The 14360-nt window shown below is 50.8% G+C and overlaps 1 protein-coding gene across 2 annotated transcripts in view; it reads left to right on the top strand.

Annotated features, from left to right (window-relative positions):
• The window catches only part of SULF2 (sulfatase 2), a 116125-nt gene extending 105753 nt beyond the window's left edge, over window positions 1–10372 (top strand). Inside the window, exons 10-20 of one of the 2 annotated variants that reach the window (XM_006839202.1) lie at window positions 1410–1605; window positions 4122–4350; window positions 4431–4527; window positions 4696–4790; window positions 5412–5474; window positions 6006–6175; window positions 6387–6529; window positions 7193–7316; window positions 8985–9018; window positions 9248–9301; window positions 10342–10372. In XM_006839202.1, coding sequence (XP_006839265.1) covers window positions 1410–1605; window positions 4122–4350; window positions 4431–4527; window positions 4696–4790; window positions 5412–5474; window positions 6006–6175; window positions 6387–6529; window positions 7193–7316; window positions 8985–9018; window positions 9248–9301; window positions 10342–10372 — 1236 coding nt within the window. The remainder of the gene's footprint in view (window positions 1–1409; window positions 1606–4121; window positions 4351–4430; window positions 4528–4695; window positions 4791–5411; window positions 5475–6005; window positions 6176–6386; window positions 6530–7192; window positions 7317–8984; window positions 9019–9247; window positions 9302–10341) is intronic. The other variant, XM_006839203.1, reaches the window with a different exon arrangement.
• The last annotated feature ends 3988 nt before the right edge of the window (window positions 10373–14360 follow it).

Here is a 14360-nt window from a genome sequence, read left to right on the forward strand (position 1 = left end):
CCAGCGAGATGGATTGGCAAAGTGGCAGCATCAGTGGGCTCAAGCTTGGCAACAATTTTGAGGTTGACCCAGGACCAGGCAGTGTTTCATTCTGTTGTGAGTTGGTTGGTAATGACTCTATGGCACCTAACAACAGTGAGGACCTGGAGTCCTGGTGTGGTGCTGCAAGTTAAGTATTGGACTGCCAACCTCAAGATCAGCAGTTCAGACCTACCAGTCGCTCCTTGGAAACCCTATACAGGGTCACTGTGAGTCAAAACCAGCTCAGCAGTACTTAACAACAAAGTTAAGACCTGTTGTGCCACTGTAGGATAAGCACTAGACTGCTAACCACAAGTGGTTTCCAACCACTCTTTGGAAACCGTATATAGCATCTCTATGCATTGGAATCCACTCGACATCACTTAACAACAAAAACATGATGCTGAATGGAATCTAGGATAAGCAGTGGACTGCTAACCACAAGATCAGTGATTCCAGCCCACCAACCACTCCTCAGAAACCATGTACAGAATTGCTGAGTTGGAAGTGACTTGATGGTGTCATGATGCAGAACAGGTTTCTGCAGAAGTCTCAGAGAGAGGCAGTGTAGGAAGAACGTCCTGGCAATCTACTTCTGTGAATCCTATAGTCAGGATACAACAGATGAATCCTGAAAAAGGGGGAAAAGAATATGTGGAACAAACTTCAAATTCTCACAGAATCCAGACTTACTGGAGCTGCTGAGTCTGGAGAAGTTCCTGAGACTGTGGGCCTAAGTGCCTTTCAGACCTTGAATTGATTTCAAAGATGCCAACAGTAATTTTAAAACCTACATGAGAAGGTTGGTGGCAGCGGGGAGGGCCAGGGGGAAGCATATAACCAGTGTCAGGGACCATAATGTCCAGAAACCGTGGGGTGGGAGTGGGTTTTACTCTGTAAAGTTCATCAAGAACGAAATGAAGTGATTTTCAAAAAGCAAAAAAAAAAAAAAACAAAAAAACCTCATGGATCTAATTGGTGTGATATGCATCCCATCGCTGGGATGGCCAGTTCATCCCGCTGTGCATGGGGTGGACTTGACAGAATGGATTTGGGGATGAGACGGAAACAGGTGAAGTATGGGTTGAGAGGGGATAGTTAGTGTGTCTGACCAGGTAGGAAAGCAGCAGGAGGGCGTAGGACTGGAGTAATGGTGTGGCGCTGTGGGATGAGCACTGGGCTGCAAGGTTGGTTTGAACCTCAAAGTCGGTGGTTCGAACTCACCTTGAAAACCCTATTCAGGGTTGCTATGAGTCAACAGCACGTATAACAACAAGGACTGGGTAACATCAGGTCCGTAGACAGGGAGACCCCGGGGCCTGCCTTGGGCAGCTAGGCTGTGGGGCAGACCCTGGAGCCTGGAGTCTGGAGCGTGGTGTGTCTTGCAGAAGTGGCAGTGTGTAGAGGACGCCACGGGGAAGCTGAAGTTGCACAAGTGCAAGAGCCCGGTGCGGCCGAGTGGCAGCAGAGCCCTCTCCAACCTGGTGCCCAAGGACTACGGGCGGGATGGCGAGACCTGTGCCTGTGACCGTGTGGACTACAAGCTCAGCCTGGCCGGGCGCCGGAGAAAGTTCTTCAAGAAAAGTAAGTGAGGCGGGTGGGAGGAGAGAGACAGAAAAGCCGGCTGGTTCATCTGGACAAGCCACCAACACCTATTACCAGTGCTAGAGATTGTTCTAGAACATCCTGGGGATACAGGCAACACCCACCCGCCCTGTCCATTCTAGGGGGAAGAGCAAAGTAAGAGACAAAGAGGCTGATAAGACCCAGGGTAGCATCATGGAAGATGAAAGAAGCAATCTACAGGAGCCAAAAGATAGGCTCAGATTTGAGGCGAGCTCCCGGCCATCAGGTCAGGGAAACGAGCTCTGGTAGCATAGTGGTTACGAGTCGGACTGCTAGCCTCAATGTCAGCAGTTCGAAACTACCAGCTGTTACGTGGGAGAAAGATGAGTTTTCTGCTCCTGTAAAGATTTACTGCCTCGGAAACGCTATGCAGGGTCATTATGAGTCAGAACCAACACCATGGCATATCACCACCAGGGCAGAGGAAGTGTTTGAGCTTTAGGAAGCTGCTAGAAGGCTGTAAACAATTATTTAATCTGGTTTATACTTTTTTCTTTTAATCAAGTCACCTTGGTAGAGACTGGATCAGGATTGGGGGGGGGGGGGTCAGTGCCAGGAACTATAGATGGGTCAAGGGTGAGAGTGAAGGGCGGACAAGGATAATGGCAGAACTGGGGGGTCCCAGGCACAAGGACTTGATCTTGGTGAGGCCTGGGCAGCTGGGTACTGTCCCACACTTCCTGTTTCTCTGGCCCTCTGATCCCAGGACCAAACAAAACAACCAAACCCATGGCCAGTAAGTCAGTGCCAACTCACAGCAACCCCACGGGACAGGATGGAACTGCTCCACAGTGTTCTAGGCTGTGACCTTTATGGAAGCAGATCTCCAGGTCTTTGTTCTGTGACACCACAGGGGTAGGTTCAAACTGCCAACCCTTAGCTTAGTAGACAAGCAAGCACAAACTATCTGCATCATCCAGGGAGCCTGACCCCAGGACAGTCAAGGCTAGTTAGACATCTTGATGTCAAGGGGCAAGTTTGGGAGTATCCTCTCCAGCCACGGCCCAGGATGCGTTCCTTTGGACGTTAATGGGGCTCGCCATGTTGGTTTGTCTCCCACCGCAAACAATACTTTTGCATTGATTTTCCCTCATTGTCCTTCCTCGTAAGCTGATTAGTAGCTACGAAGCTAATTTTTTGTAGCTGAATACAATTATCGGTTCTCAGATTGAATTACACAGCTACCATCTCCTTGCTTTGATACATGGCATGGTTGGTAATCCTTGACTAAGAAAAGAAGTTGAGACTCAATTAAGCTTTTTTTGTCCCCTAATACCGCTTAGAGGAATGCAGAATTGCACATAAATAGTAGGAGACTCCGCTCAACCATGTGACAGCAAAGCCATGACACAGCCCTGCAAGGAGTGGCAGTGGTGGGCTTCAATAAAGGGCTTATGCAGGCCTGGGGCAAACGTTTTCTGATGCCACCATTTATCTCTGCCCCAGTAGTGAGAAAATAGATATTGCTGTTGAGTGCCCAGGATTCTAAGTCAACTTTTAGTGACCTCAGTAACATAGACTGCCCCCATAGGGCTTCCTAAGCTGTAATCGTTATGAGAGATCATCAGGCCTTTCTACCGAAGAGCCTCTGGGTGGGTTTGAACCACTGGCCTTTTGGTTAGCAGCTGAGACTCTAACCCGTTAAGCAATGAGAACATAAATGGGTAGGGGTGAGTTCTAGTCACACCTTACTTACAGAAACAGGTGGGGCCCCGATTGGGCCCTTAGGTTGGACTTTTTGGACCCAGACCAGGCAGCTGCCTCAAGCAGGTGAGACAAAAGGAGCCAAAAGAGCATGCCCGTGTCTTTTCTGCCACCACCCCAGCCCCCCCGCCCCCCAAATGGAGATTTGCTGCAGCCGCCTGGTGTTTATCGGTGTTGAAACCCCGGAGAGAGCTGCCCCTCACCCAAAAAGGTCCAAGGCTAGAGGGCAGACCCCAGGCCTTCCTCTCATAGAAGGAATGTGAAACCATAAAATCTGCCCTATGATTAGGGCACCAAGAAGCCTGGAGCCGCGAGATAAAAGGGGTTCCTGCCTCCCATCTCCCCACTAGCGCCTGCCTTCTGCCAGTCTAAGGTCTAAGCTGCCATCTAGTGGTTATTTGTGGCCCAGCAGAAACCCATAACTGACTGTGGGCCCTTCTCGAAACAAAAAAATGGACCCTGGGGCAGGCTGGCCAATCAGACTAGAGTGAGTGGAAGAGTTTGTTTGTTGTAAAAAGTGACGAGGACTATGAAACTGGAAGATACATATGTATGGATACACCACATAGCTCTTACTTGAAATGATTTCATTCTTTCCTTTCTTAGCTCTAAGACTTAAGTTTCCCCAGTTTAGCCTCACTGGGGTCCAGATTGGGCTTCGTGGGTAGATGGATCTCATTGGCTCTCAAACCTTACGATTAAAGGGCAAGGAGCCTGGCCAGCCCTTGCCTACCTTCCTAACCCCAGCCACCACCCTCTGACGCCCACAGAATACAAGGCCAGCTATGCCCGTAACCGCTCCATCCGTTCAGTAGCCATTGAACTGGATGGCGAGGTGTATCACGTGGGCCTGGAGGACACATCCCAGCCCCGAAACCTTACCAAGCGGCACTGGCCTGGGGCCCCTGAAGACCAAGAGGACAAAGATGGTGGCGACTTCAGCGGTACTGGAGACCTTCCAGACTACTCGGCCCCCAACCCCATTAAAGTCACACACCGGTGAGAGCCCACACAGAGACGGGGTGCAGGGGGACCCTCTTGGTCCCCCAGGACCACACATGATCCCTTCTCTCGAGCAGGTGCTACATCCTAGAGAATGACACCGTTCAATGTGACCTGGCCCTCTATAAGTCCCTACAGGCCTGGAAAGACCACAAGCTGCACATCGACCATGAGGTGAACTCTCTCAGCCCCCGCGAGCTCAGGCCCCCCCCTCACCCCTGGGAAGGGCCCTATTGCAGGTGGGGCACAGGGCTCACGGGGGTGTCCAGGCCCATCGGGGCACACCAGCCCTCCTCTCCCACCCCACCTGAGTTTCAGGGCCTTGTCTGCTTCCTTCCTCAGATTGAAACTCTGCAGAACAAAATTAAGAACTTGAGGGAGGTCCGAGGTCACCTGAAGAAAAAGCGGCCAGAAGAATGTGACTGCCCCAAAATCAGGTGAGGAGGCAGCCCAGGCCCTACCTGAGTGGCTCAGGTCCCCTCAGGATTAAAAAAAAAATTTTTTTTTAATCAATTCTCCTCCCCACTGTTCACCTCATGGGCACAACAGTAAAACCCCACGTCACCGGCCAGATGCCCACATTCACGCACTGCTAATGGGACAGGCTCTTCACATGGGAGTGGGCTCAGGTCCACCTTTCCCCTGGTGAATGGACCCCGCCCCAGAGCAGCCCTGGGAATCGAACTTAATGAAGTGTCCACTGAACAGTGGCGGTCAGTGTAACTGAGGGACTGCAGCTTTCATTTTATTTCAGTAGCCCACGTGGCGAGTGTTGATGTATTGGAGAGCACTTTTCTTGAAAGGATGTGCAAAAGAAGGGTTCATTGTGCTAGGCCCTGACCAAGCTCTGAGGATGGGGTGGGGGGCAACCCCAGGCAGCTGAGGTCTCTGCAGCCAGGCCCCACTTCTAGCCTCCCTAGATTGCACCTTCTCACGTGTGTACTGAGGGCTTCAGCTCGGGCTTGAAGGAACCCGAGAGACAGGGAGGGCTGGGGCAACAGGGATCTGAGAACTGTTCTGACCCCCTCTCCTCCCCCCTGGGTTGGGATCTGTTTCAGTTACCACACCCAGCAGCACAAAGGCCGCCTCAAGCACAAAGGCTCTAATCTGCATCCTTTCAGGTAAGGGCAGGTGAACCCCAGCCACGAAGGATCAGGACAGAGGCCTTCATGAGAAGGCTGCTCTCCCTGAGAGAACAAGGGGAAGAAAAGTCTGGCAATCCCTGAAGGGCTCCCTCCCACTTTAACGTTGGTCTCCGCACGCCCTCTCGTGGCCAAAGTGGGTTACTGCAGCCAGCCTTGCTAGGCCCGGGCAGTGCCTAGGGCGTCGGGCGGGGAGCCCTTTGAAGCCTGGGAGCTGAAGCAGGGTCCTTGAGGGTGGAAGATGGGCGCTGACACCCTCTATTGTTGGTGACTGGGAGACAGGAGCAGCTTTCTGCTGTGGCCCTCGAGTCAATTCAGGCCCAGGGCGACCTCACACGTGCAAAGTTGACCCACTCCATGGGGTTTTCCAGGCAGCGCCCTTTCTGAAGCACATTTCCAGGCCTATTTCCCAGTGGGTTCGGTTAGTAATCCAGCGCATAGCTCTTTCTGAGCCCGCGGCGTGTACGGGGCGGCTCTGAGGGGTGCTGAGCCGCTGCTGTGTGCCTGTAGGAAGGGTCTGCAGGAGAAGGATAAGGCGTGGCTGCTGCGGGAGCAGAAACGCAAGAAGAAACTCCGCAAGCTGCTCAGGCGGCTGCAGAACAACGATACGTGCAGCATGCCGGGCCTCACGTGCTTCACCCACGACAACCAGCACTGGCAGACGGCGCCCCTCTGGACCCGTGAGCCGGCGGGCACGGGCAGGGGGCGGGCTTCTCCCTGAGACCTAGGGCCAGGATCGCCCCGCCCCTTGCGCATGCTCCCTGCCAAGCCCTGCGGGCCTTTGGGAATCAGGCCCCTGCATCAGGGGTTACTTGGCATCTGAAGTTTGGGTGAAGAGGGCTGTTGGGAGACTGAGCATATGTGGGGCATCTCTCTCTCCCTTACATGCAGTGGGGCCCTTCTGCGCTTGCACCAGCGCCAACAACAACACGTACTGGTGCATGCGGACGATCAACGAGACCCACAATTTCCTCTTTTGTGAATTTGCCACCGGCTTTCTAGAGTACTTTGATCTCAACACAGATCCCTACCAGGTAGGGACAACATAAGGGGGAGAAATGGGGGTTGGGGACACGAGAGTGCCAGTTAGGCTCCTGAGGAGGTGATGTTTCTGAGGTGGGAAGCCACTGGGTGGTATATGCCGCCACTCTGCAGACACCAGTGTTCAACCCGGCTGTGCTTGGACTCAGACGTGTGATGGAGGGCCGCAGCGTCCTTCGTGCCAAATACTGCTCTGCCCACCCAGGGCCTGCGGGGCCCACACAGCCAGGGCGCAGCTCGCTCACCCTGCCCCAGCACGCCCCTAAAATTGTCACCTAAACAGATCAGTGAGTGAACATCTGTCCTAAAGGTCGTTACCAAGCAACACTGGTGCTTCTCAGGAGCGTGGCCTTGGTTGTGTTACGGTTTTGAGAGAAGACTGTGAAGTCCATTTTTTTCACATGTGTTAAAGCAGAAGGCAGCTGCTTCCAGGAGCAGAGGGACCGTATGTGAGGAAACTGCTTAGAGATGCGGGGAGTTGAAAGCTAAGCACAGAGGTGGTTCTTTCTCAATGAGAGAGGGGACCCCGTGGTGAGGCTAGTCTGAACTGCCGAAGTGGAGGCTGGGGTAGAGCTGAGCACCTGAAACAAGTCCCCTGGGTGGTAGGAGGATGGAAAGCCCTGTGCTTACCTATAGACAACCCGTTCTCCCACCAGCTGATGAACGCGGTGAACACGCTTGACAGAGAAGTGCTCAACCAGCTGCATGTTCAGCTCATGGAGCTGAGGAGTTGTGAAGGTTACAAGCAGTGTAACCCCCGGACCCGAAACATGGACCTGGGTGAGTTGGCACCCCCATGTGGAAGGGGTTGGAGGTCATGGTGTATCCCAAAGGGAGTTGGTGATACAGTGAGAGATCAGTCCTGTGGCGGTCTGGGTAACCCTGCCCACATCAGGCAGTCCAGGGGCTTCTGCTGAGCTCCCGAGAGGTCCACTTAACTAATTTAACAGAGTAAGTTCAACCTGGCACCATGTTGCTTCTGCAGAGGCATGGAGTGGACTCCACCCACCCAGCTCCTGTGGGCTCACATTCTTCTGGGGCCTTGTATGGAGTAAACAGGAAGGTGTCCTTCAGCTTGAGTGAAGGGGCCACAGTTCAATAGAGGAGGAGTCAGGGATGTCACTTCCTCTAGGAAGTGAAACCTGGAGGTCTGGCATTCTGGAAGAGCTGACTTGTGTTGGAAGAGGAGCAAGAACCCAGTGAGGTTAACGGAGAGTCAGGGACCTGGTGGGCCACATGTGAATTCAGAGCTCATTTTGGGTACACAAGAAACCAGTGCAAGGTTTAACCTGCGGAACGGAACCATCTACTTGTGAACCATCTACTTGTGAAAAGAACTCTCACTCTAGTAAGAAGCCACATACTTAACCATTGCCTTACCAAAGTATGTGGTTGCCAACCAAAAAGGTCAGCAGTTCACACGTATCACAGGCTCCACAGAAGACCTGGCCATGCTCCTGTCCCTGAGGCAGCACCGCTCCACTACAAGTCAGAATTGACTTGACAGCACACCGTAGTGTCCACCTCCCCCACCGTGCCCAGGACTGGGGTGGAGCAGTGGAGGACTTGCAATTTCATTCAGGAGGCCACAGAACACAGTGAAATCGTGAGAAAGCCATCAGTCCCAATCAACTCCGGTTTTATCGGGACAGGGCACAATCACAAACCCTGTATCTCCATTGAAGACACCAAAACGGTGAACAAAATGAAGGTAATTGTTCCTTTAGCTCCGACAAACTGCAGGCAGAATGGCCCGCACACTTCAGTTTCACCTGGGACCTGTAAGACCCCTCAAGTGTGCATCAGGAAGATGGCTGAGCTGCTGAGGAGGAGAACACAGATGCCAGTCAGCCTTGGCCAACAGGAGGGGAGGGCCTGCTGGCCCGAGAGGACCGGCATGCTCACTGGTGTTCCTGGTACATTGCCTTCCTAAAACTCATCCTAAAACCCACTGAGTACATAAGTATGCTGGCCACCCCCTGTGCCCAGGCACTGTGACCTGTTCCTATGCGTAATCTTTAGGACAACCCTCTGGGGACGAGTAAAGTGAACCTGGTCTGCCGGCTTCCAAGCCTGTGCATTTCACCCTCTGTCGTATCCTCTGGAAGCTTCCAGAGAGGCCAGGCACGGGAACATGCCCACCGCCTGACCTTTAGGCCCATGTTCACACCTCCCCATCCCACCATGACCAGCACCAGTGGGAACAAACACATCAGACTCCTAAGACGGATGTGAAGACACTAGACTGTAGGCCACCTACAAAGCAGCCTAGAAGTCTCAGGGCAGGGTCCCCTCAGAACTCAATCCACTCCACCTCAGGAACACTGGCAATGTTAGACTGACTTTTAGCCACAATTCTGTGTTTCAGAGGGGAAGGAGGGTACATTGTTTATACCATCTTTGCCTTAAATGATTTGTTCCTATTTCATTCATTGCTCCCTCATTCAGGACTGAAAGATGGAGGAAGCTATGAACAATACAGGTAGGTGTTCAATCTTGTTCTTACAGCCTGAGGAAAGCACGCACCTTTTGATCTGCCCTCTGTGGGGGCATGGGTGGTTCTGTGGAGACTGTCCCTTATCTGGTCAGCCATGGACCTAGGTCACCTGTTGGTGAAGGGTGTCACTAGGGAGGCCTTGTATGCATGGTTCTCTGAGAAGACATCTTGGTGATGGTTAACACACAATCTCCTTTGACACCTAAAAACCTAGGCAGTTCCAGCGTCGCAAGTGGCCAGAGATGAAGAGACCTGCCTCCAAGTCACTGTGAGTTGTGGATCCCGTTCAACTGGTTCAGGCTCGCTCCTCTTGGCGCAGCTTTTCTGTGCGCATGCCACTGCCCCTAGGCACCCTGTCCACTCCCATGACCAGCAAGAACTCAGGAATGTCCTTTCTGGAAGATAACATGCCACAGGAGCCCATTTCAGGCCGTACTTTAATACCTTGTCTCAGGCCCTGGGCTCCGTAAATTCCCAGCTATCGCTTTGAGACTGAGAGCATTTTAATTAGTGTAGCTGCCCAGCATCGTGAAGGCCATAGCTGCAAACAGCATCGCTAACTGGCCCCTAATGTCAGCAGCAGGGGGGCCTCATTAAACTGTCCTCCCAGAATTCCACACAGAAGACTCCTTGCATCAGTGGCAGTAGGGGGTGGGGGGCATGAAGTTGAGTGACCACCAAGAAGTCCACGAGTTAGTATACTCCATGCAGGATTGAGATGTGGTCTGCCAAATCTTCTAACTCACCAAGATGAATGCAGAAACTCACACCTATGCTAAAAGCTAATATTGGCAACTGCTTTGACGTGAAGCTACCAAGCAAGCAGACACCCTCAGAGAACTGCCGTTTGTAAGCTCGGACTACATGTCTTCCTATATGTGCACACAAACCTCTATGGCTTTCATTAAGGTTACTGTTAGGTTGTCGAGTCAGTTCCGACTCACAGCTACCTTGTATAGTTTCTGGGGCTGTGAATTTCAGCAGGAGCAGGCGGAGTCATCTTTCTCCCATGGAGCAGAGCAGTTGATCCTGTGGTCAGCAGTGCAGTGTCCAGCCTACAGAAGTACCGCACTCCCCGGTAGCTTCATCCCCAGTTCACATTCTCCCACCATTCTGTCCAGATCCTCAAATGCCCAGCTGGCCAGCTATAGCATTTGGCAGGCTTGAGAACTAGGTGGTCCTTCCCTGAGGAACCCAGAACCACCTTCTCAGCAACCACATCCTTTTGAAGCAAAGTCAGTGGGGTCGTGGGGTAAGAAATCGGTCAGCAAAGGTCAAGAACTAATGCCAGCGTGCTTTGTCCTACAGGGGACAGCTGTGGGAAGGCTGGGAAGGCTAAGGAGCCCCGAGATGGCCCTCCAAACCCAGAGGGGCATCACGACTGGACAGCGGTGTGTGCTGCCCCGGCATGAGAACGGTGTGATGTCAGGCAGACCCACGCTGCTAGCCAGGAGGCCGGAGACACACACAGACCTCGCTGTCCGTCAGCACGGCGTTCTAGAGGAGAAGCGGCGGGCCTCGTGACACTTCGGGAAGTCCGTTTTTGCACCTGCTTTTGCTTTGGGTTATACCTCACCAGCTACACGAAATGCATTTTCACATCATAAAGTCACCACTAACACGAAACCTCTCTGGGAGACTCCCAGAGGAAAGGAACTGAGAAGAAATCATTTCTTGGAAATTTCCCTCAAGGGTGAAAGTCACTGGATTTTTTTTTTTCCCCTCAATCATAGGGGCACAACAATCCTGTTGTAAATCCTCTGATTCTCCTGGCTCGTCCCACGTGGGAACTAAGCAAGAGGAAAGAGACAAGTTGCAGGTGCAGCAGACAGTAGGAAGGTGTGGGGGAGGAGCCCATAGCACAAGAGGCAGGACTGTTGACCCAGCACTAGAACCTGGTCTCTGCCAAGGAAAACGGACTTCACTGTACATATGTGTGACCATTTCAATGGGGAATCTTAGTTAAGGAGAAAACCCAACTTTCTAGAGTGCTGATGTCAATAAATGCTCTGTGGCCAGTGTAAAGAACTCCTCACAGCTGTAGAACGTGTGTGTTCCTGACCAGACACCGCTCCTCTAAGTGGCCCTTGGTGATCTGTCCCAGAACTGATGTTTTTTTAAGGTACTGAAAGGAAATGATGTATGTCACAAGTTTTAATGAAACTGTATTTGTAAAGACATTTTGTCGTGTTAAGTGTTGTCATACAATGTTCAAAGCCCCTGCCAGTGACCTGCTATTGGTAATTAGGAGCACCTTTGACGCTTTGTAAAGGGCCATTCTGGGAGCTGTCTTGTGTCGTGTTTTAGGAAAAGCCCCACCCATGATCCCGCCAGCACACACCTTTTTGAAAAGAGATGCTTTGGATTTAGAGGGTCTCAGAGAGGAGTAATAAAATGATGGGCCCCCCCCCTCAGCAGTTGCCAGAGTCAGTTCAGACTCAGATGACCCCACGTGTTTCAGAGCAGAATTGTGTACCCCCAAACCCCACCGCGTTTTCACAAGCAGATCACCAGGCCTTTCTCTCAAGTCTCTCTGTTGTTGTTCTGTGTCGTGGAGTCGGTTCCGACTCATAGCGACCCTGTACAGGGTTTCCGAGGCTGTAAATCTTTACTGGAGCAGAAAAGCCTCATCTTTCTCCCATAGAACAGCTGGTAGTTTTGAACTGCTGACTTTGCGGTTCGCAGCCCGATTCGTAACCACTACGCTATCAGAGCTCAAGTCTCTCTAGGTGGACTCAAACCACCAACCTGTCAATTAACAGCGAATGCGTACTCATTTGCACTTCCGAGGGACTCCTTAAAAAAAGAAGCCAAACCCAAAACACCAATGCCATAAAGCCGATGGTGACTCACAGTGACCCCAGATCGTCTCCGAGGCTGTACATCTTTAGGGAAGCACACAGCCTCACCCTTCTTGTAAGGAGCAGCTGGTGGGTTTGCATTGCTGACCCTCTGGCTAGCAGCCCAGTGCCTAGTCCACAGTGCAACCAGGGCTTAACTAATATTTACATATTTCTAAAGAAAACTGACCGTACATCACGAAATGTATTAATGATCTGCGGAACCCACCCCCAGTCGGTGTGACTTGGCTGTCAGCTGTCCCCTACCTAGTCCAACACGTTCATTTGTCAGTTGGTGGCAGTACACCCACATTTTAAAATGCTCCCATGATTTTCAATGACCCCAGATCAACAAATGCCCGGCAGCATGGGGTAGGGGTGGGGGGAATTCACCTCATAGAAAGTGCTATTGGTATTTGAAAAGAGTTTCCTTAATAGTCCTCTATCGTTGATCCAGCTGGGAGTTTAAAAAAAGCAAGCAAGCAAGCTCATAGGTTCCAATTTTAAATAGAAACCTTTATTTACAATGACATCCCAAATGATCAGCAAAGGGGTCACAGCTTGCCACCCAACCATCTCATAGGCCAGCCCTCATGTGCTTTAGTCTTTGCAGTGAAAGGGTGACTTCGCTCCCCTGCCCCATATTACACTTAATGTAAACTTGATTGAAACTAAATTCATTCTCAACATCTCAAGTCAGTTCCTGAGAATTTAAATATAGCTCTCAGAATGACAGTCCCAGCTTCAAAATCCATCTACTGGAGAGAGAGGCGGCCAGCCAGGAAAAGACACTGCTCCCGAGGAACAAACAGCTCCTGTGCCCTTGCAGGAGAGATGGCACCTACCCTAAGGGTTTGCCTCCAATCAGACTCCCCTGTGACTAAAATTCATGGCTTCTCCATTCTGTTTACTTTGCAATGGAAGCTTCTTTTGGATTAAATAGCTACTAGGACAGCAAGCCAATGCTCTCCTTTAACACCCTACCCTATAAAGCCCAGCTCCCCTTAGATACTCCATACCAACAAGCTAAGGAGACTCTTTACTGATGTTCACACCCAGGTGTATGATTTAGACAAGGGCATCGTAAGACGGACATTAACAATGCAATGGCTGTTTTGTGTGTGTGTGTATGTGTGTGGTTTTTTTTCTAAAGGAAGAAACTTGTATCTCCTGTATAGCATTTTGATCATTATAAAATATACATATTTATATTATCTTTGGATTCAGCAAAAAAGTAAGTACTAGAAATATCCCAGACATTCTAAAGGCAGATGAAAAGGTTCACTCAACAGATACGAAGGTTTAGAAAAATGGGGGAGGGGGAGGGGAGTACAAAGAGAACAACTCAAGGCTACAGGTAAAAACAATAAATTACCGCAGACACTGTCTATTTTAAAGGAAATCAAAACCTGTAAAATGAACAGGTAGGAAATATAAAAAAGCAGCGCAACTTGGTTTCTGTCCATATAAAAAGAGGGTCCTGCAGTCAGATCTGAGGCAAAGAATCACAAAACTTTGGGAGTTGGGGAGTTACTCTGTTTGTAAAAGCCAAGAATGGTAAGAGCACCATCCGGTCCCCCTGCTCACCCACCCCCATACACACACACATACACACGACTTACACGAGGATGATTCAGACCCACGGACAACTGTGTCTAAGCAGACAGACTCTTGTTCAGATCTGGCTTCAAACACAGGCAGTATGGCATCTGAAAAGCACAGGCCACTAGGACGGAAGTTCCTGGAGTTCCAATCTTACATTTATTTGTGACTGAAAGGGCAGGGAAGAGGTGGAAGGGGCAGTCTCGTGTCCACACTGATGGGAAAAGAAGTTCATTCTAGCGGTGGTTCTGAAAAGACCAGGTTTCTACTACTCACGTGCAAATCACAGAAATCAAATAATCTTACCTTCAGAGACTTTTAGAAATATTGGCTAAACATGTTTGATATTTTTAAACCAAATGGCTCTCAATCAGTGCGAGGAAAATAGCAGCAGGGCGAGCAGACACACCTGAAATCCACAGAAATTCCAAAAGCCCAATTCCATTCTACTGTGGGAAGCACATAGAGAATCCAGCTTGATTTGGCCCCTACTCTGAACTACACCAGCAGAGGACACGGGCACCCAGTCACTGGCTGTTTGGGGCACTGAGCTCTGTGTGTGGGGAAAACAGCGGCACACTTCTGTACCATGGGGACATGGCAAAGGCATCGCTGCAACAGATGGACGGGCACTGGGCACCAACAGGATCTCTATGTGGGGCCCAGCTCTCAGCAAGCTGAACCCTGACACGCTCGCTCCTACATGACGAAAAGGCATATGTGGGGGTCGGGGGGATTGAATTACTATCATTTCATTTATGGACCATTTAATCAGATTTTTTTTTTAACTTCTAATAGTTTTTTGTTTTTTTAAATAAGACTTATCTACTCATCACTAGCCTTTCACCAAAACTTCACAAAGTGCTTAGTTCTGATAGAGAATTT

Source organism: Chrysochloris asiatica, unplaced genomic scaffold (assembly GCF_000296735.1).
Source record: "Chrysochloris asiatica unplaced genomic scaffold, ChrAsi1.0 scaffold00023, whole genome shotgun sequence".
Lineage (NCBI taxonomy): Eukaryota > Metazoa > Chordata > Mammalia > Afrosoricida > Chrysochloridae > Chrysochloris > Chrysochloris asiatica.